The 23,611-nt window shown below is 44.6% G+C and overlaps 1 protein-coding gene across 1 annotated transcript in view; it reads left to right on the top strand.

Annotated features, from left to right (window-relative positions):
- Positions 1 to 23,611, top strand: part of LOC138284835 (pancreatic secretory granule membrane major glycoprotein GP2-like) — a 198,540-nt gene that overhangs the window by 162,466 nt on the left and 12,463 nt on the right. The window contains exons 7-8 of the mRNA XM_069224024.1: positions 10,836 to 10,986; positions 11,630 to 11,680. Of these exons, the coding sequence (XP_069080125.1) occupies positions 10,836 to 10,986; positions 11,630 to 11,650 (172 nt within the window). The 3' untranslated portion in view covers positions 11,651 to 11,680. The remainder of the gene's footprint in view (positions 1 to 10,835; positions 10,987 to 11,629; positions 11,681 to 23,611) is intronic.

The raw sequence follows: 23,611 nt of genomic DNA, 5'->3' as shown, positions 1-23,611 counted from the left end.
TGTCTCGATTTTGTGGCAGATCTGCAAATCCATAAAATGAATGAACAAAGAGAGAAAATCTCTGTGCACTGCATTTATAGAAAGACTACATAAGTTACCTTGCCCTGATTTGTGTTACTTTTAAAATGTATAAAAATGAATGTGTGAATAAAATGTATTAATAAATGTGTGGAAATTGTACTACTAAACTGAATTTGTGGGTGAAATTGTAGTACAATTTATATTTAAAAAAATTCTGAAATTTACTAAAAAACCCAAAGGTTACAGGAAAATTATAATTAGGAAATACTAATTTAAAAAACACAGAATTTTATTGAAAAAACCCAAAGGTTTGTACCCCCAACATGCACTATTTATGACCTCACATATTACATCACTCATGAAATGTTCTATGACATCATTCATGACATAACTCATTACATCTGAACCTCATCCAAGCTTCTTTAGCACAGATTACTCTATAAATGAATATGGCATTGGAGGCATGAACGGAAGTACAAAATAGCTCAGAATCATAAGAAGCATCATTAATGCTCTCACAGATACAACCCCCTTAGAAGAAGCAAGCTTGTGGCATGTGCAACATTGACCCTATACCATATACTTCATGGGTAGCTGGGTTCCTATTAACAATCAACCACAGATAAAAGGTAACCCCCCTACTGTAGACAGTTTTTAATATGTAAACAACTTTTGAGAGAAAACCAAGTTCCTCCAGATACTCAACTTTGGTTGCATAACTAATGTCCTACTAAGGATACTCTTTACCTCTATGAAACCATTCACAGTCATACCAAAACTACAGTGAGAAATTAAGTGGATATGAGTAGAATATCCACTTTAGCCCTGCACAGCAGGAGGTTAGCCGAAGGGCCTTGTGGCCATCCCTAACTGTACGCAACGACCCCACACTGCACACGGCCTTCAGTAGTGTGCAGCAGAGGGTTCTCTGCAGAGCCTAGTCTGCACATGGTTCCAGTCTGCAAGCCAATAGTGGCCCTGGGGGCCTGTTATGTTAACATATTCACAATTCTCAATGTTTTTTATATTAGTTTATTCAACCAACAAACACAGCTGGAATACAACTTCAACCCACAGCTCCTACCGTTCCTTCCTCCAGTTGTCTCTCCCACTCCCCATCCCATGACATAATTGGAGTTCATGATGGAACATGCATACCCAATGATTCTTTACAGGAAAACCCACAACAGGGACCCTCTCCCCTGGGGCAGAATTTAAGAAAAAAGGGGAGGGGGACCACGTGGCCCACCTCCCCAAACCTTGTTAAGTCCAGGGTGGTCCCATCCCCTTGGACCAAATTCTAAAGGGATGGGTACCCAGACCCCTGCCTGAGCCTTATTAGGCCCCTGGGACTCCATCCCCCATGGCCAAAAGCAATTCAAAAGGGAGGGGTCCATGTGGCCCCCTTCCTGAGCCTTCTCGGGCCCCCCGGGGACCCCATTCCCTGAGGCTGAATTTTATTTATAAGGGGAGGGGGTTGGAGACTGCTTTGTGTAAGGACAGGCCCAGCCCTATTCAGGTGCAAGTGTCAGTTCCTCCCACTACTCTAGCTCTGGAAGACCCATCAGGATATGCAGGGCACACCTCGGCTTCCTTTGTGTGACCGTCTAGAGTGAATTCACAAACAGCCCAACTGTCATGCTGAACCAGATGTGTATTACACTGACAGGCAGAGGCACCGAATGGTTAAGCAAGCAAATGCCCACTTTCTAAATGTGGCATTTTCAAATTTATCATTTAAAAACCAAGTTCACCCAAAGATGCATTTTTAAATTGTGTGTTCAGAGACCCCAAACCACTGAAACCAGATGTCTCACAATTTTAATTTCAAAGCCCTACTTCTTAACTTTTTATATTTTTTACCTTTTACCACCCCTTATATGGGTGTGTAGTAAAGTTAGGATGGGACCTCAAAGTCATATAGCTGCAATATCAGCACTTGTTGCTCACTCAAAACCATCCAAGTGACTGGGGCTATTGTTTGAACGCTCAATATATATTGCTCCTAATTGATTCTCATTCTTCCTCGTTTTGAATTTACAAAATGCTACTTTCACCTATCTTAAAACTAAAAATGTAAACCAGTGCGTTTTAATGGAAAGTTCAAGATGCCCAAACATTTCAAGGTCCGAGGACAGTCACTGTAACTTCACAGGAGGAGAGTTATGTGAACCTTGAGAGTGGATGAGGAAGACACAATATGACTGCTTCCACAGTCTGAGGATTGCTTCTCACACCATCGTAGTGAAGCCTACAATGGGACAATGTGAGTGTGATGATGTGACAAAGTAATTTTAGCACTTCCAACAGTCCATATTTCTGACGTACTCTCGTACTTTTGTCACCACCTGTAGTAATTGTTAGAAATTGAGTCTCCAGTTGGCAGAGTAATGCGCCCTCTGCAAGTACGTACCACAATCTAAGTGGGGGTAAGTCAGACACACACTTTAAATTAACCTGTGCTCACCCTCCGGCACAGAGCAGGCAGGCTTAACTTTAGAGGCAATGTGTAAAGTATTTGTGCAGCACACACACACACACACAGGAACACAATGAAAAACCACAAAAACGCCACACAGTTTTAAAAAAACAAATAATTTTTATCTGAGTAAATCAAGACCAAAACAACAAAGATGCAATCAGAAGAAGTTGAGATATTCATTTTTAAAGATTAAAACAGTGTTTAGAAATCTCTAGCAGTCAAAAGGTTCTTGAGGTCGCAAGGGACCAATGCTACTCCAAAGTTCAGGCAGACCATGATGGAGGATAGGCTGGCAACAGAACCCACTCAGAGTCTGCTGAAACAGTACCTTTGATGGAGCAAAGTGTCAATGTCACCAAGCTCTGGAAAGTGGCAGGAGCATTCTTTAATCCAAAGGGCATTACCCTGAACTGATAGTGGCCCTCTGGGGTGGAGAAGGCTGACCTCTACTTGGCTTCTTCCGTTTAGGCAATCTGCCAGGGCCCTGATGTAAATTTAAAGGTACTTAAGTACTGGGCAGCCCCTGAGTTGTCAATGACCTCAGCTGCCTGGGGGATGGGGTGAACATTAGTCTGTGTAACAGATTGGAGCCCTCTATAATCCACACATGACCTCAGCTCAGAAGTGGTGCCTGGTGGGGCAGCTTTTGGTACCAGAAACACAGGAATGGACCAGGGGTTACTGGAGCGTTCTATCACCCCCAACTCCAGCAACTTAAAGTCTTCGCACTTGATGCTGGCCCTCCCCTTATATGACATCCTGTAAGATTTATTCTTGACAGGGAGGTTGTCCCTTGTGTCCACATCATGGGTACACAGGTGAGTAATCTCAGGAGTGGGGGGGGAAGAGAAGAGTACTACTCCAACACTTGCTGACAGTCCCTCTGCTGTTCAGGAGTCAGAGTGGGGTAAAAGATTACTCCTTCTGCAGACCCATCCTTCTCCTTGGAGGCCAAGAGGTCAAGGAGAGGTTCACTCTCCCCTTCCTCATTTCCATCTGTCACCAACAGCATGGTGAGCTCAGACCTCTCAAAGTGTGGTTTCAGGCAATTGATGTTAAGCACCCTGTGGGGTTGCCTGGGGGTCTTAAGATCCACCACATAGGTGTCCTTACCCTTCTTCTCAATTGCCTCATAAGGCCCAATCCATCAGTCCTGAAGGGCACTGGGCTCCATGGGTTCCATGACCCACGCGTTTTGTCCAGGCTGTAACTCCACAGTGGTCGAAGTTTGGTCATACGGTCATACCACTCCTTCAACGCAGCCTGACTAGCTTATTCTAAGTTGTCATAAGCTTGGTTCCAAAGCTTAGTCATTTGGCTTCAGAAGGCCAGCATCAGCATGTAGCTCACTACATCCTGGGGAACTTTTCTGGGAGCTTGCTCTCACCCCTCCTTCTCCAAGGTGAGAGGTCTTCTGACCGGGTGCCCGTACAGAAGCTCAAAGGTGCTAAAGCCCACTCCCTTCTGTGATACCTCCCTTTAGGCAAACTCAAACAGAGCAAGAAGATATCCCACTTTTTTCTGAGGCCATCAGGCAGATGTCTGATCACACCTTTCAGGGTCTTGTTGAACCTCTCAACAAACCCATTGGTTTGGGGGTGGAGAACTTGTAAGTTACTCCACACTCTTTCTAAATAGACTACATATTTGCAGACATGTAGTTTGTGCCCCTGTCAGACACTACTTCCTTGGGGGAAAGACACTCAGGTAAAAGTCACCATCAAAGCCTTTGCCACCACCAGTGCAGTGGTGGTTCTCAGAGAGATGGTCTCTGGGTATTGAGTGGCATAATCCATCAGTATGAACCTGTTGCCTGAAGCAGCCTCTGTGTCCATAGGCCCAAACTATTGATGCTCACCCTCTCAGAAGGGTTGCTAATGACAGTTAAAAGAGTACTGGGGGGCTTTCATCCTCTGTCCTGTCTTCCCACGTGCCACACAGGTCACACAGTTTCTATAGAACGCACCTGAAGAAATCTTGACCTTAGGCCAATGCATTGGGGGGCCAAGCCTTGCAAAGGTCTTGTCTTGACCCAAGTATCCTGCAAGGGGACATTCATGAGCCAGCTCCGGTAGGAAGGCTCTGTAGCATTGGGAGGTCACCAGGGGCCTTGTTGTCCCATGTTAGCCTAAGGAACCTTAGGTTCACTGTAAAGGAGGTTGTCCTTCCAGCAAATTTGATAGTTCCCAGAGACATCACCTGTTGCTTGGGCTTCAGCCTATTTTCTCATGCCCTTATTGGTTGGGCCTTGCATAACTCTTCCTTGGTGGGGCTTCCTTCTACAAGCCATCCAGCAAGAGTAGGCAGGTCATCACAGGAAGGGAAGCAGTGCCTTTCTCAGTGGACTCCAGTGTGGCCACTGCAGGTGCCCCCTCCACCTCACTGGGGGTACATTCAGGGGCTGGTTTCCCATGCCCTCGGTCTTTCCCTTTTTTAGCAGCTGACTGGGCCATTGTTCAAGGCTCCAGCCCTTTCTCACTCTCCTCTCGGACAGCCATGGTAACCCCAACACCTCCACATGAACATTTGAGTTCCACTTCATTCCAGATAGTGGACTCCAGGTCATTACCCAACAAACAGTACACAGGCATGGCTCACAGCTACCTTCAGGAGACTTGAACTCCCCCCCAACTCAAATGGAACATGGACACTGGACAGTGGTGACCCTCTCTGTTGTCAGCCACTACAACTTGGAGGAATGCATTTGGAATAACCTGTTCTGGGGACAACAGCTGACTCCTTACCATAGTCATACTGGCACCTGTGTCCCTCAGAGATTCAAAACCTTGCCCATTGATTGTGACCCATTGCCTATACTTTGTAGTATTTGATGGCACATGGATATTAGGAACCATCTCACTATCACCCAGGGACACTATGGTAATCCTACTAACACCCCACTCCTTAACTGAGACAAACCCCTCCCAGCACTATGCTAACAACTCCTGGGTTCTTAACTCCAGTGGGAGGGGGTGGTCTTTTTGGGCACTTGGGATCCCCCTTGTAAAATCCATATTTGCCACACTCGTAGCACTTGAACGTTTTGGGCTGCTGACCTTTGTCAGGGTAGTTTTGCTTCTGATGACCAGATTGGGAATGAGAAACAGGCCCTTTCCCCTGTGACTTGTTTTGGGGCCTTTGGAGAACTCCTTTTTATCCCCCCTCCTTCTGTTGGGATCCCTGACCTCCCTTTTGGTAGTCCTCCAACCAGATAACTTATTGGACACTCTGGTGCTGACCCAGGTACCTGCCTCATTAGCAAGCTTCACAGAGCCAGTCTGCTTGCTATCCACCAGGTGTTGGCACAGCTCTGAAAAATAATTATCAAGAATGTACTCCTTTAAAACTAAGTTGTACACCCCGTCAAAATCATCAACCTCACTGCCCTTCACCTATTCCCTTGGTGCCTTACCAGAATAGTCAAAGAAATCCACCCATGTTTGTGTAGAGAGTTAGTGACTAGCCATATATCGTTGCCTATACTTCTGAGGTGTCAACCCAAACTTACTGACTAAAATGGTCTTCATGGCAATTTAGTTGGTCGGGTCCCTCACCTCTAATTTAAGGAGTGTGTCCCTCCTCACTCAGTGCATATACTGCCAAAGACTACTTCCCTCCAGAACTCCTCTGGGACACTGTACTTTTAAAGCCACTTCATAGGCTGCCAACCATTTATCTATCTCACCCCCCACTCCATAATTGGGCACCATACCATATATTTTGGGATATGATATCTGGACTTGTGAGGCCACTGCAAGTATGCTACCACCATCATTACTGGACTCAACCCTCCTGGCTCTGATGTCTAGCTCCCTCAGGCTCAAATCCTGAGCAAACATCATTTTCTTCTCCACCATAGCCAAACTTTTTGCCTCATCTCTTTCTCCAATTTGAGCTTAGCCAGCTCCATTTCTTTATTTCCTCCTAATCCCCTTTGTCCTCCAGCTTCTCTGGGGTCAGGCCTTTGGATGACACGCTGCTCCCTGCTGTGGAAGGGGCCCTCATCCCTGGAAGTAAGTTGCTCTCCTCTCCCATGGCCTCCTCTTATACTCTGTTCCAAATCATCTTCCACATCCAGCTCTTCCTCAGCCTCATTCTCATCTGAGGTCTCATTTAATGCAACATGGGCTCTTGAATAGACTTTCAGTGCCGTTTTCAGCTCCACCCTCTTGGTGCTGCACTTTACAGGAAGCCCAAAATCCTTGCAGAAATCTTTGAGCTGGGCCATAGCGTAACCCTCAAGTGTGGCCAGCTCAAACTCCATTCTTGCAGGTCCAGATGCCGAACCTCCAACCAGAGACATGATTTAGAGTAAAAGGCAGAAATGTCAGTTAGGGAGAATTCAAAAATTGCCAATTGAAGAAATGAGAGAAAAATGCCAATGGGGATCAGACAAAATGGATTCAAATTGGTCTATGTGTGAGTAGTAGTGTACCCTGAATTACTATGTGGCATTGCACAAACACAAGTCCTATCCTTACCACTGATCACAAATGTTAGAAACTGGGGCCCATCTTTATACTTTTTTTGTGCTGCTTTTTTGTCATTTTCTGAAGCAAAAGTGGTGCAAACTTACAAAATACAATTATATTTTGTACGTTTGCACCGCTTTTGCATAAAAAATGACGCAAATGCAGCACAAAAAAGTACAAATATGGGCCTGGGTCTCTAGTTGGCAGAGGTAATCACCCTGTCCAAGTAGTGACCACAATCCTAATCAGGGTAAGTCAGACACACACTTTAAATGACCCTGTGCTGCTCATCATCTAGTAGCTTGTAACAGAGCTGGCAGGCTTAACTTAAGAGGCAATGTGTAAAGTATTTCTGCAATACGCACACAGTAACACAATGAAAACATGACAAAAGACTCCACACATGTTTAGGAAAATAGAGAATATTTATCTAAGTAAAACAAGACCAAAATTACAAAAATCCAATCAGTAGAAGCCGATATATCAATTTTTAAAGATAAAGGGGCATATTTATTAGTCCCTAGCGCCACCTTGCACCACATTAGCATCATTTTTTAAATGCTAATGTTGCCGAACAAGGCCAAAATCCTAAAGCCACATTTACAAAGTGGCGCAATGCACGCACTGAGCCACTTTGTAACCCTTTGCACTACATTATGCCTGCGCCAGGCATAATGTATGCAAAGGGGGTGTTCCCCCATTGGGGAGGGGGTGAAAAAAGGGTGCAAGGAAATCTAACAGATTTCCTTACATCATTTCAAACAGCACTTTTAATGCCTGCTCAGAGCAGGCGTTAAAAGGGGGCTTCCATTATTTATAATGGGCTCCTATGAACTCTGCAGGACTAGCACCAATATTTTAGCGCTACTCCTGCAGAGTACATCAATAGTGTAATGAAAAATGACGCTATTGCCCCTTACCCTGCACCATGGTGCTCCTTATTTTAAATATGGCACACACGTGGTAGGGGGGCGCTAAGGGGTGCAGGGAAAGTGGCGGTGCACTCAGTGCAAGGCCACTTTCCATAAAGCTGCCCCAAAATGTGAAAACAGTGCTTAGAAATCGCTAGAGGTTAAAAGGTTTGTTGAGGTCACGAGGGACCCTTCTTGAGTTCGCAAGTGACTGATGCAACTCCAGAATTCAGGCCTACTGCGATCGAGGATAGGTCGGCTACAGAACCCATGCAGGGTTGGCTGAAACAGTACCTTTGATAAAGCAAAGCATCATCGTTGAGGGCTCTATTTGGTGGTATTTTCCATGCAGTTGTGTGCAGAAATACAGGAAATATGTAATTGTCGAGCCACGTAGAGCCTCGTCGTCGGGCAGTGCAGGCTGTGAATCCACTGATGTCTAACAGCCTCTTAGTTGGCACCGAAGGAGTGATGCTGTGGAATTTCTCATGCACTTGAGGCAATGCGTCTGTTTTTGCATAAATCAGCTGCAGAACACGCTTCTGAAGCCCAAGACTGGAGGGGGTACCTCAGGTAAGGGAAGGGCACACAGATGGTAGAGTCCAGAATCATCAGAGGAGTTATGGACAGTCTTTGATGTCCCTGAGATTGCAGAAGGACAGGGGGCAAGCTAGCAAGCTCTGGAGTCAGTCTGGATCCAGCAAGATGGGTCCAGTCCTTGTCCTCAGCAGGGCAGAGATAAGCAGGCAGCAGGTCAGCTCAGCAAAGCGAGAAGCAGTTCCTTTGAACAATCAGTCTAGGCAAAGTGGCAATCCTTACAGCGTAGCAGTCTTTACTACGGCAGAGTTCTTCCCAAGTTCAGAAATGTACTGATTTGGTTGGTCAGAGACCCAGTACTTATAGCCAAATGTGCCTTTGAAGTGGGGGTGACTTCAATGCAGCTCCTTGAAGTACACAGAGATCCTTTCTTCCTAGCACTGGCTCCAAACGGTCAGTAGGGGTAATCAGCCCTTTGCATGGTGAGAGGCACTTCCCTATTGAAGTGTAAGTGTTAAATCCCCTCCACACTTCCAGCCCAGGAAGGCCCATCAGAATGAAGGGTGAACGCAGATGAATCCTTTGTCACACCAACCCTTCCTGTGTTTGTGGCTGTTGAGATGGAATGCACAAAGTGTAGCTATCACCTAACCTAGACATCTACTAGAGACAGGCTGCAAGGCACACACAGTCAGTAAGAGCAGAGAAATGCCCACTGACATTTCTAAAATAGTAATGTTAGATCTGACTTTACCAGTAAAGATAATTTATCATTGCCATTCTAATGATATGAAACATGAGTGGCTACTCCTTTCTGATCAGGAATTACAGCTTTAAAGTATATTAAGGAATTCCCAATGTTGGCCTATGAGAGGAGTAGGCTCACAGTAATGAAAAACGACTTTGGGAGTTTTTCACTACCAGGATATGGTACCTGTCCTGCCTTTTACTTACATAGCACCCTGCCCTATGGGTTACTTAGGGCCTACCTCAGGGGTGCCCTATGTTTAATAAAAGGAGAGTTTAAGGATTGGTAAGATGTTTAAAAGCCAAGTGGAAGTTGCAATGAAACTGCACACACAGGCTGCGCATTAGCAGGCCTGAGACAGGTCTGGAAGGTTACTTATATTGGTGGCAAAATCAGTGCTGCAGGCCCACTAGTAGCATTTAATTTACAGGCCCTGGGTATATGGTATACTACTTTTAGGGGACTTACAACTAAATTAAATATGTAAATTGTGGATACACCAGTATTACCATGTTTAGGGGAGGAGTACATACACTTTAGCACTGGCCCACAGTGGTAAAGTGCTCAGACTCCTAAGGCCACCAAAAAGATACAGCAAAAACAGGTTGTAAAGGCAAAAAGTCTGGGGGAAGACCACCCTAAGGCTGTCAGGTCTAACAGTAATGCTCTGCATACCACCTACAAATGACCCCAGTCGGGGAGCATTTTGCTGAGGTTTGTATGTGTCCATAGAACGGTCAAACTTTGTTTCAAAAGGCCCTTCAGTATTTTATGAAAATATGGTGATCCATGGCCCATTAATGTCTCCTACTCTAAAAAGTACATTCTCATACCATATATGTCTGTGTTTTAAGGCTGAGTGACGTGCCTGCAGGTTTGGGTCAGAGGCCTGAATACTTTCTTTAGAATGCTACAGGTTTTTGTTAGGTTAGGAGGCTGCAGTGTATTACTTAAAGGCTACATGGTTCACTTAGAAGGATGCAGGGTTTCGTTAAAGGGCTGCAGGATTGAGTTAGAGTGTTCCAGAGCTGAGTCCCCTATAGGTGAGCCAGAAGGATACAGGATAACGTTCGAGGGGTTTGGGGCTGAGTCAGGGATACAACGTTTGGTTGGAGGGGAGTTCAAGCTCTAGATCTGCGAGCTGCAGTGTTGAGCATAAGGGCTGAAGAGGTGAAACAGGAGTATAGGCTTTTGTTAAGGACTATGGGCTTTTAATAGATGGCTGCAGGTTTGAATCAGGGAGTAGAGGGTTTTCTAGATGCCAGAGTTGTGGAGAATCGGGTCGGATATGCTATTGGCTTAAACAAGGCTGTAGAGCCACATCAAGGTTGTCATGCTGGGTCTTATTGTAACAAGATTGAGAGGGGGCAGTTCAGAATGGGACTTGTGACTAATGTTGAGTGAGAGGGCTTCACTGCTGATTGAGATAGAGAGCAGAGTGAAAGGGCTGTTTCAAGTTGATGTAGTAAATGTAGTTAAAATGTGCAGAAGGTGGTTAGTGGGACTATTCTAAGGGCCATAGGACCAAGGATACACATTATGCCTTTAGTGGTGTCTAAAGGTAGCATTATTGGCCTGCTCCTTTTAGATTTAGGATTTGAACTTCAGACTGATATATAAAATGTAACATTGACTCTAATGTCTTCTCCTTTTTTTCTTTGCAGATGCCCGAATGACTTGGGAGTCGAATTAGTCGTACATCAAAATGGCCGCTCTAAATTTGCGAGCTTTGAGATGAGCATGTTTAAGTTTGTGAACTACGACTCCTTCATCCTCTTTGCCGATCTTTATCTATGTGAGAGTAGCTGCTCTCGGGTAAGAATCCATTGTATAGCCTTAAGCTTTATCTAAAGACTCAGATCTTTAGTAATAGAAACAAACACATACATCTTAAAATAGAGAAAAATATACTAAATGCATAAATCATCTAATGCCCTGTCTCGTGCAAGTGGAAATACTGGCACTGAGGAACTACACTAGATGAATTTAGGTGTACAGCATTTTGGGGGATTTAGTTGCTTGTGTCTTTTTGAAACCCTGTTTTCTATTTCATTGACTTAAAGAGTTCCACTGAACTATGTACACAATCCTACTTCTTCCCCAGTTTTGACCTATGTCTGTGTTCTCGTCCCTTTCCGTTAATGGCTCAATATTAACTCATACCTAGCCTTTCAATTACACCATGTTACACTTTATTTTTATCAACATTCGTTCCTAACATGCGCCTCTGACGATAATATCCTGTGGCTGTTAGTAATATGTGATCCCCCTGTATCCCGATTGGCAGATCCCGCTCATTTAAATTATTATTTCCTCGACGTCTTTATCGGCCACTTTTGGAAGTGGTTTACTGATACCATGACTTTTGAAACTTGGTCCTTACCACCCTTGCAGGCACTCTGTATCATGCACATAGTTTGACAGAAATGTAATCCTGTTAATTTTGTCTTTTCCACAGAATTGCCCTAGTGATGCCTGATTATTCCATGGAGAAGCTGAACCGTATAAGGTAGTGTGCATTCACTTTCTTAAAGGTTCATATTTGTTTTTGAAAATGAAATGTCTCAGAATTCTGTAATTTTTTTATTGAATTCTCATACATTTCGATGGAAAATGCTGCACTCAAGCTTCATTGAGAATGATACACGAGCACAAGGAGGCACACTGGTGGCATAAAACATGATTCTGGATATGGGGAATACAGGGAGACAAGTGGGGCAATGTTGAACCAAGCAGTAAGCAGGATTAGTCCAGCGCAGCATGCTGGCAATCATAGGCTGCTTTTGTCAATGCAGCTGAATGTAGTCATCATAATAGCCATTAAGGTTCCCAAAGTAGGGGTAGGTGACTTTCGAGTGCTTCTTTATTGCTAGGGAAGGAGAGAGATGCCCACATGTCACAAAGACATTCAGTGTAGGCCAACACATCATAGACTCTGCTGTAGATGGACCTTGGTTTGGGATAATGAGGCTTAGGACCTTCGGTGGTAATTTGGAGTTTAAGGCCTTATTGGCAAAATATGAATGAGCCAATTGTACACAATGGTCCTGTTGTGTACAGAATGCCTGATGCCTGATGAATGAAGAACAAGATGGAGTGGTTGAATAAGGTCCTGGAGGAAAAGCGGAGGACTTCTTGAAGGGTAATAAGTAGCGTGGCAGGCCATAAGGAGGCGGGTGCTGTAGCCCAGTTTGCTGAGGACCAGGATCTTAAGGTTTTAGTATTGTGTAACTTGAGCTGAACACAGCTTTTCTGAATGTTAACTACATGGAAGTAGGAGAATGAAGAATTGGGGTGATGGAGATGGGCAGAGATTGTTGAATAGCAGTCATGCAGTTGGCCAATTGGTGTTTGAGATTTGAGGGAAGGAAGCAAAAGTTTAAGAAGATTCGGGTGTCACCAGCAACAAGCACTGAAAAAAAACAATAGGTCTGGCCTAATGGAGGCATCCTGAGCTGTTGGCTTTGATAATACTGAATACGCACAGGCAACGCGTTTCCCGTTCTTTATTATAAATAAAGTATGCTAGAAATCATACAAAGATGGGCCACCTGTGCGAGTGCACGCATGGCTGGCTATCTTTGAATGATTTTGGAATTGTTTATAATTAATTAACGTTCAAGGATTTGCAACACATTGATTTAATTGATTTGCAATGCATTGATTGAAGCCAAAGAGTAATTGTCATTAGTGGAAGTGCTTCTTCAGTGACTGGAAAGTGTATTTTTGTGGTTATGAGACGGATATGTGAGTAAATGTTAGAAGGAGTCAATGACTGAATTAAGGCACGGATGAATGAGCAAATGTAAGAATGAGTCAATGTTTAATGATTGCAAGTATGAGTGAAGGCATGTTTGGGTGGAAGAAAGGTGAGAGAGCAGATGGATGTAGCAGTAATGGGGGGTGCAAGGATGGCATAGGAGTAAGTAGATCAAAAGTAGAGAAGTATGAAGTAATGTCAGTGTGTAGTACCAATGTCAATGTGTGAGGGCTAGGGTAATGTATGGGGGCATGGGCAGGGTCTTCTTGCAGTGAGCACTGCATGGGGGGCTGGAGACAGTACATGTTGAGGAAAGTAAGACTGTGCATTTCAAACATAACCTTCGGCTAAGATTTAAAGGGGGTGATTTTTCTTGGTGTTTTGGGAAAATATATACTGTTTGCACAGATGGGTGTGTGCTCTAGGGTTAGGTGTTCACAGCCTAGTGGACATTTCTTTAGGAGATGAGGTATAATATACTTTCTATATATTACTTACAAATTCAGGTTTTGCAATTTCTCGGTGTAAGAAATTGGGTTGTTGATTGACTGGGGTGTGAGCCCTGGTCAAGCAAAGACCATAATCTTTAGGGTAAGGCATAGACAAGCCCCAAATTAACTTCTGCACAGCCCCTGGCAGTTTCATACAGAACAGTCAGGCTTAACTTAGAGGCACTTTAAACAGTAACACAGTGGAAACATACCACAAAAGGAGCCCACAAAAGTATTAGAAAAATAGAGTGATTTTTAATAAATAGAACAAGACCAAAACAATAAAAATAAACTAGTAGAACCAGAGATATTGAATTTTAAGGTATTTAGAGAATATCACCAAAAGACATACAGCACCTACTGGAGTTACCCAAATGTGCTGGACCCAGACAAAGTCACAAGGTCAGGACAACTGAGATGGAGCATGGGTCAGCTACAGTGACCCAGTTAGGCCTGCTGAACAGACTACCTTAAATCCTGGTTTTGCGTAGCGTTGCATAGATCCATTTTGAAGATGCATTGCGCTGCCAAATCAATGTGTTGGCTCCAAGGTGTGGCAAGGATGCGGTATGAGGTCCTGTTGCGTTGACTTCGAGGATACTGTGGATGGGGCTTCTGATGTGAAGTCCGGTGTCGAGGATGCAGCACCACGTTGAGACGATACATGGGTTCTGAAGAGCTGTGAGGCTGCGATGCTGAGTCCAGAGTCATTGAGGCTGCCATTGACGAGGTATGGGAGGGTCTATGCTAAGTATGAGCCATGCAGTGGCGATTTGGAAAGCAATGCAGGTTGTGGGGATGATGCAAGCCTTTGCCAAAGGCCCAATGCAGGCAGCAGCGGTAATGTGTCAGTTCTGTTTGGTGTTGCGCTGCTCAGTGGAGGAGATGCATTGGTTCAGCCAGATCCACAGAGGCTGGTAAGCACTTTAAGCCTATTCCAAGGGTCCACGGCTGGGGTGGCACCACTTGGCAGGTAGACTCACAAATGGCAGAGTCCAGGTGCAGGTGCAAGATTGTTGAAAGCCTGTTGTGTCCCCTGAGGCTTCAGATCAGGAGGCCAGCCAACGAGCCCTTTGAGTCACTGTGCCCCTGGGTTCAAGAGATACAGGAGGTCCAGTCCTTCTCACTCAGGCAAGAGGGCAGCAGGCAGCAGATCAGCACAGCACAGCAGGAGTCCAGTGGAATGCCAGTCCTTCAGCAGCCCAGCAGTCTTTCTTCCTGGCAGAATATCCACAGGTTTGGTGGTGTCTAAGTTCCTTCTTTTATGCACAGTTGTGCCTTTGAAATGGGGGAAGCTTCTAGAGGCATGCCAGTGAAGTATACAGATGTCCTGCCTTCCCCGGCCTGGCTACAGACTAACTACAGGGGGTATGCAGACCTTTGTGTGGGGACAGGACACCACCTAGTCAGAAGTAAGCTGTGCCCAACTCCTCCTTCCCGTCCTGCCAGTGATGACCCATCCAATCACATCCAGTCTCCCATTGTGTGTGGCTGTCTGGGAGGAATACAAAAAGCCCAACTGCCAACTACACCCAGTCATGTGACCAGAGACAGGCTACAGGCACCAAATAACTAAGGCAAGAAAATGCTACTTTCTAAAAGTGTCATTTTCAGAATTATTATTTAAAATCCAACTTCACTATAAGGTAGGATTTTAAATTAGGATTGCAGAGTCACGAAACATGAATCAGTCATCTCTTCCCAGTTGAAAATTACTCTTATAAAATATAATGAGACAACTACTCTGTTATCCTATGGTTGAGATAAGACTTGCAGTAGAGAAAAACAAATGTAGGGGTTTTCACTGCCAGGATATGTAAAACCTATAAGCACATGTCCTATGCTTAAAATGCATTTCACCCTGCCCTCTGGGCTGTCCAGGGTCTACCATGAAGTGACATATATATTAAAAAGGAAGGGTTGGTGGTGGCAAAATGTTTAGTTTGCCAGGTTGAAATGCCAGTTTACAGCCCAAAGACATGTTGAAAGGGCTACTTACATGGGTGGCACAGTCAGTACTGCAGGCCCACTAGTAGCATTTAATTTACAGGCCCTGGGCATATGTAGTGCCATTTTCATAGGGACATATAAGTAAATTAAATATGCCAATGGCGTATAAGCCAATTCTACCATGTTTTAAGGAGGGAGTCCTTGTTAGCAGTGGTAAAGTGCACAAAGTCCTAAAGTCAACATAACCGGTCAGCAACAACAGGAGGAAAAAGGTGAACAATTTGGGGATGACACTGCAGAAATGGCCAGGTGCAACATTAGGCACTGTAAATAACTGGTATTACTATTAGCCCGCTTTATAGTATTGCATTTACTAATATCAGGTGCATGCTGAAAAACAGATTCAGACAAACACAAAGCACAAAAACAGACACACAAACACAACCAGGCCTGCAATCACACATGTTTTTTAACATGCTGATATAGTCATGCCAACATGCGTAGCCAAACCCAAACAAATGCAAGGATAGCTAAACACACGTGTAAATATACACACAGTCATGCACACACGAATGCATGAACACATAAACACAAGGCTGCACATAGCCAGGGGTGTAGCTTAGGCAATAATTTTAGAGGGTTGTAAATTTGAGATTTCCCAAAAAGCAACATGGTGTACCCACAAATAGGTCAGACTGGGGGTATTGGCAGGGTAAAAAGGCATGTTTAGGAACTTTAGTTTTAGTTACTTAAAAAAATTGGGAAAGTCAGCACAGGGCTACAGTGAGATAGATTAGTTGTCTTGGTGAGCTCCAGTCCAGTTCCTCCACACAGCAATTTAGCTGTGAGAGGCGCAGGAGAGAAGACCTGGCACCATCACAGACCTAACATGCTAACAGGAGCAGGCTAGGCTTGGGGAGGGCAGTGAGCAATGACCTAGTAGAAGTCCATAAGGCCAGTACCACAGATATTCAAAGAAGATGGGGGCACAATCTTAATGCTTACTGTCAAGGTTGCATGCTTAAAACCCGTAGCTAGATACACACCGTGGGCACCAACAGGCAGGTAGACCATAACATGTTTCCCTAATTCTTCTGAAACAATGGAGAGCAGTTGCAACGTTCCTACCTCACATGATGGGTTCAGCACCCCATCAGTCATATAAGCATCCCTCATACAACAGTTACAGCTGTGCACGTTTCGCTCCTTCACAGAACAAGTACGCTACAGCAGCTTTACTCTGTCATATAAAAGGTATGCCATTCTATCCACAGTTTCAGTTATACTGTCCAATTCCCACGAAATTGGTACAGCACAGCAGCAGAAGTGCAAGCCCCTCCCTTACAGAACAGGTACAGTCCACCATCATCATTATAAGCAGCCATCACAAAACGGGTGCACTGGGCATCAGCAGCACACTCTTCTCTACAACTATTTACAGCATGGTAGCAGCAGTACAACATTTCTATTCTGGCTAAATGTGTTTTTAAGTCACCATCTTTGAGATGTATATCATTAGTATAGGACAATGCTTCTGGATCAATATCATGTTGAATTGATGTTACTCTGGCTGCAAGTAGACCAGTACGCTGTGAGCCTAGTGCAGAGAAGGAAGTTAAATCTCTGCTTTCAGGTGCTATATTTTGGAAGAAAAACCCATTGGAAGTATCCAGGGTTGTTTTGTATTTTTTACAAACAATATTGTTAATTAAAGCCATACTATGTGATTTTTGAATTGCAATTATGTGTAACTGCTTAAATATCTGTAATCTAAGACTATGCAGTAGCACTGGTTGGGTTTAACTACAGGGAAAACAGGGTTATTCATAGGAGATGCACAGGGTTCAATTACTCCCTGGTACCTTATATGTGAGAGGTTTTCCCTCACAAGAGCTTTTGCTTCATGTTTAATTGTGCATTATGGTTGCACTTGTGGGGCTAGACCTTACGGGTATAACATGATAAGGTGAATTCTTATCACAGCCACATGGCTGCGGTATAGTGCTGGGACTTGTGCAGGAGCCCATTCTGTGCATACGCTTGTTTAACACCTTCAGGAACAAGGACAGAAAAAGACAGAAGTATTTAATCTTCTCGTCGGAGTGTTCTAACAAACTCCAGGGGCCAATCTCTTTCTGCCTAGACAATGTCATAGCTGAGTGTTAAACTTTCTCAGAATATTACTTTAATTGTCCACATTATGTCTGCATTATGTCACCCTCAATTGTATATTTTGTTTATATGGTTTGCTGGAGGGCTGACATGCTGATCTGGGGTTTCTGCTTCTAGTAGTTGCTTTAATATGCAAAAACTCTTGAAGATTTTGGTGAACTTTCATGACCTCTACTGCACTGGCTAGCAAAGCCACCGCCCACAACCTGTTCTGAAGGAGTGTTCTCAATATGTGTAGCATATTCAGCCGAAATGCCTGCAACCTTTTTCTTTTTAAATTGGAATTTTAGCTGCAATAGTTTATCTTCCTTTTTGTGATGATGCCAGATGAGTGTTGTGAGTCCTTTTGCAGTTTCACATAATTTTCTTGTCTGCGCTCTGAACTCTCCACCCTCTCAGACCATTTGTCCGATGAGTCCTGAAAGGAATGAGAAGGGCTTGTATAGGTATAAGGATACCAATCAGGTTGTTTTAATATATCATGGCTGCAGAAATAGACCATTTTTCTGAGGCCACTGGTTGCAGAAATCCACCCTGTGATTTTACTTTTTAAAAATGTTATGTTTGTCCCAGCATTTGTTAGAAAACTCAGGTGCTTGTTTGGTATTGTCCTTTTCAGAACTACTTTTAAGCTGTGGCTTATTTTGACTGGCTCCCAAATTATCTTGGCCTGTGGATGGATAGATGTCAGCAATAATTTTTGGTGGTTCACACTCCTGGTCTGCCTGCAACCGTGACCTGCCCGAGGCATTGGCAAATTGCCAGCACAACAAATTCCCTTTTAGTATTGCTTGATATAATTGAGGATACTGTGAAAAAATTGGCAATTCATTTTATGCCCAAACCCAAGTCAGGGTCAGCCCCGTATTCATTTTGAATGTGTTTTAGCATTTGAGGCAAAACAGAAAGCAATGGTGTACCATGTGTTATGGTATATATTGCAGCAAAGACTGAGCCACAAGTTGCACAATCTTCTTAAGGGAGAACCATCCCATGTAAATAGCACTTTGTGAGAATTCTATGGTTAGCCCGGGTTCCTTATGGGGAAACAGTTTCAAGCTGGTTTGCTTTTGGACTAATTGCCGGCATAGCTAACTGCAGCTGCACAGCTTGACCAGCCCTCACTGGAGCTCTTGTTATTGTATGCATAACAAACTGTGTTAGAAGTCTATATAGACTCACTAGACCATTGTTTAGTTGCTGTAACTTGGCCCCCTTTAGTTATATAGTAGAATATGGTGTATAGCAGGCTAGGAATGGCCATGTAGCCCCTCATTTTTTAGGGGACCCAGTCTAATATTTTCAAAAACATGTGGTAAGGTGCCTTGGGACCAATTTTGATGTTCCTCAAATGTTAATCGTATTTTTAAACCATCCTAAGCAGTACACTGGGCCGGTAAGGCAGCTTCAGTGCATTTGTTGAATGTGTTTGTATTAGCATCAACTGCAGGAAAGTTTCCCATTAGTAAAATACTTCATCTCTATAAGCATTGTGAGCCTCAACCATGAAGGTAACATCTCCACCCTCATTAGGTAGCCCATATTACATTAAATGTGCTGTAACAGCAGGTCTGCAATTAGCAGGAATATTAATTGTAGGAAGGTTGCCTCTTTCTAGCCTTGTTACCCCCACTTTTGGCCTGTTTGTGAGTATATGTCAGGGTGTTTTTACTGTCTCATTGGGATCCTGCTAGCCAAGGCACAGTGCTCATAGTGGAAACTCTATGTTGCCAGTGTGTTTCATAGGTGTCACTGGGATCCTGCTAGCCAGGACCCCAGTGCTCATAGGTTTGTGGCCTATATGTGTTCCCTGTGTGGTGCCTAACTGTATCACTGAGGCTCTGCTAACCAGAACCTCAGTGTTTATGCTCTCTCTTCTTTTAAAATTGTCGCTGCAAGCTAGTGACTAATTTTACCAATTCCGATTGGCACACTGAAACACCCTTATAATTCCCTAGTATATGGTACCTAGGTACCCAGGGTATTTTGGGTTCCAAGAGATCCCTATGGGCTGCAGCATTTCTTTTGCCACCCATAGGGAGCTCATACAAGTCTTACACATGACTGCCACTGCAGCCTGAGTGAAATAACATCCATGTTATTTCACAGCCATTTGTCACTGCAATTAAGTAACTTATAAGTCACCTATATGCTAACCCTCACTTAGTGAAGGTTAGGTGCAAAGTTACTTAGTGTGAGGGCACCCTGGCACTAGCCAAGGTGCCCCCACATTGTTTAGGGCAAATTCCCTGGACTTGAGTGCGGGGACACCATTACACGTGTGAACTACATATAGCGCAATACCTATGTGTAGCTTCACAATGGTAACTCCGAACATGGCCATGTAACATGTCTAGGATCATGAAATTGTCACTCCGGTACTAATCTGGTATTGGGGGGACAATTCCATGCATCCCCGGGGCTCCAGCATGGACCCCGGGTACTGCCAAACTAGCTCTCTGGGGTTTTCTCTGCAGCTACCACTGCTGCCAACCCTCAGACAAATTTCTGCCCCCCTGGGGCCTGGGCAGCCCAGTCCCAGGAAGGCAGAACAAAGGATTTCCTCTGAGAGAGGGTGTTACACCCTCTCCCTTCGGAAATAGGTGTTAAGGGCCTGAGAGGAGTAGCCTCACCTGGCCTCTGGAAATGCTTTGAAGGGCACAGCTGGTGCCCTCATTCAATAAACCAGTCAGCACTGGTTCAGGGATCCCCCAGCCCCTGCTCTGGCATGAAACTGGGCAAAGGAAAGGGGAGTGACCACTGCCCTGTCCAACACCACCCCATGGGTGGTGCCCAGAGCTCCTCCAGTGTGTCCCAGACCTCTGCCATCTCGAATGCAGAGGTGTGAGGGCACAATGGAGACCTCTGAGTTGCCAGTGCCAGCAGGTGACGTAAGAGACCCCTACTGATAGGTTCTTACCTGGTTAGGTAGCCAATCCTCCTCTGAGGGCTATTTAGGGTCTCTCCTGTGGGTTTCTCCTCAGATAACGAATGCAAGAGCTCACCAGAGTTCCTCTACACTTCTCTCTTCAACTTCTGCCAAGGATCGACTGCTGACTCCTCCAGGACGCCTGCAAAACCGCAACAAAGTAGCAAGAAGACTACCAGCAACATTGTAGCGCCTAATCCTGCCGGGTTTCTCGACTGTTTCCTGGTGGTGCATGCTCTGAGGGCTCTCTGCCTTCACCCTGCACTGGAAGCCAAGAAGAAATCTCCTGTGGGTCGACAGAATCTTCCCCCTGCCAACGCAGGCACCAAATTTCTGCATCACCGGTCCTCTGGGTCCACTCTCAACTTGACGAGCGTGGTCCCTGGAAACACAGGAGCTGTATCCAAGTGACCCCAACAGTCCAGTGGTCCTTCTATCCAAATTTGGCGTAGGTAAGTCCTTGCCTCCCCACACCAGACAGTAATCCTGTGTACTGCGTGATCTGCAGCTGCTAGGGCTTCAGTGCACTTTTGCAAGACTTCATTTGTGCACAGCACAGCCCAGGTCCCCAGCACTCCATCCTGCATTGCTCAACTTGCTGAGTTGATCTCCGACTTCGTGGGACCCTCTTTTGTTGTGCTGAGATGACCACCATGCTCAGATTTCCTGAATGCCTGTTCAGGTGCTTTGGTGGGTGCTGCCTGCTTTTGTGTGTGCTCTCTGTGTTGCTGAGCACCCTCTCTGTCTCCTCCTCCAAGAGGCAACCTCCTGGTCCTTCCTGGGCCCTGGCAGCACCCAAAACCTTCAACCGTGACTCTTGCAGCTAGCAAGGCTTGTTTGCAGTCTTTATACGTGGAAACAGCTCTGCATCCTCCAGCACACCGTGGGACATCTTCTGACCAAAGAAGAAGTTCCTGGCACCTTCCATTGTTGCAGAGTCTTCAGCTTCTTCCACCCAGAGGCAGCCCTTTTGCACCTTCATCTGGGGTTTCGTGGGCTCCTGCCCCCCCCGGGCACTTGCGTGACTCTTGGACTTGGTCCCCTTCCTTTGCAGGTCCTCAGGTCCAGGAATCCGTCTTCAGTGCATTGCAGTCAATTGTTGCCTTTGCAGAATCCCCTATCTCGACTTTACTGTCTTTCTGTGGTAGTAGGGTAACTTTACTCCTACTTTTCAGGGTCTTGGGGTGAGGTATCTTGGACACCTTTAGTGTTTTCTTACACTCCCAGTGACCCTCTACACCCTACACTAGGTCTGGGGTCCATTCATGGTTCGCATTCCACTTTTGGAGTATATGGTTTGTGTTGCCCCTAGGCCTATTGTCTCCAATTGCATTCTATTGTGTTCTACAGTGTTTGCACTACTTTTCTAAGTATTTTACTTACCTGATTTTGGTTTGTGTGTATATTTTGTGTATTTTACTTACCTTCTAAGGGAGTATATCCTCTGAGATACTTTTGGCATATTGTCACTAAAATAAAGTACCTTTATTTTGAGTAACTCTGAGTATTGTGTTTCTTATGACATAGTGCTTTATGATATAAGTGGTATAGTAGGAGCTTTGCATGTCTCCTAGTTCAGCCTAAGCTGCTCTGCTATAGCTACCTCTATCAGCTTATGCTGCTAGAACACTACTAATCTACTAATAAGGGATAACTGGACCTGGCACAAGGTGTAAGTACCACAAGGTACCCACTATAAGCCAGGCCAGCCTCCTACATTAATTACATTTGCCATTTTAATGAATGGAATTCAGAGAGGGAATATAGTACATTGGGGTATCCTTTTAAATGTTCAAGCTTGAACAACCTACAGACAAATAATGGTACTTCCTATAATGCTGAGGAGGATTTAATTCCAAACACCACGGACGTCTCCATTTCAGGGTGAATAGAGGACCTTGGACACACACAATAACTACTCAAGAGAACTGTTAAATAAGTACCTGACCTATAGACATCGGTGGCACCAGGTTATACTGTTTCCAAAAAAAGGTAGGACTGTGTGGATTAGAGCAGCAGAACTTCTGGACAAGAGGACTAAATCCAGCTGCGCCATCAGGAACTGTCAACCAAATTCATCGCTAGCTCACAGTGCCTCACCTAAACCCCCAACCTTCTAAGGGTAACAGATGATTACAGCAACCTTGGATATGGCACTCAGTCTCCCAAGTAAATTGTGGAAATAGATCTTAGCCCTTTCATTGCTATGGTCAAGCATGCCCAGAGTAAACAAAATAATGATACAAATAGTAGTTTTCAAACATTTATTGAAGCAATTGTATTCTTGCATAGAGGGAATGTGCTACAATTATTAGGCATGTGAATCAAAGCATTGTAATCAGTGGTATTAACATGGTGAAAATAATAAACAGGCCCGTCATGGTAATTCTTACAACTACTAACTAGCACTATCTACAATCTGAGAGTATAGTGGGTATACCCTCTGCCCGATCTGAGAGGATAGCCTGAGACCACCATACCTGGAGAGCTGAGCCAGGGTGCTGGTCTTAAGTGAAGTTGGAAATCTTAAGTGGTCTTAAGTGAAGTTGGAAATCCTTCTCTGCAAGATGGAAGATCAGCATCAGCAGAGCTGCATGTTAACCACAGGATTCATTCCAGGACATTAGTGGCTGGAGTGCTCCCCTGACCCGTCTGGGGCAGTGAACCATTTATATAATCAAACCCACACTGTGTTAGAGGCACAGTTCTGATGCAATGATATGTCTATGAGTTAGGAGCTGTCTCCAAACAGGTAAAACAAGCACTAGGATATCTTGTTCTATGTTCCTAACCTTGAACAGAGTGTAGAGCTTACATGCCAAGAAAGGCTAACTAAAAACAAGCAGCATGTACAATGTGTTCTCGGAAAAGTATTGTGCAGGCATAAAGTGCTAAATATAATTGCTAAAAAGTTATAGCCTAAAATGTGTGAAATATAAAATATAGAACTAAGATAAAATGAAGGACAAGAGTGGGCCCAAGAAGGTCTGACAACAGAGAGATGTGGCTGTGATGGCAGTTATGATGACTGTTATTCTCCTGACTGATTTTGTACTTACTACCAGGTCTCTCATGCCATAATAATTTATAGAGCAAAATGTGGGAAAATAAAGCTTGGATGATGTCATCAGTGATGTC

This window comes from Pleurodeles waltl, chromosome 3_1 (assembly GCF_031143425.1).
Source record: "Pleurodeles waltl isolate 20211129_DDA chromosome 3_1, aPleWal1.hap1.20221129, whole genome shotgun sequence".
Lineage (NCBI taxonomy): Eukaryota > Metazoa > Chordata > Amphibia > Caudata > Salamandridae > Pleurodeles > Pleurodeles waltl.
The sequence above is the reverse complement of the archived record's forward strand: the minus strand, read 5'-3'. Positions and strand labels throughout refer to the sequence as shown.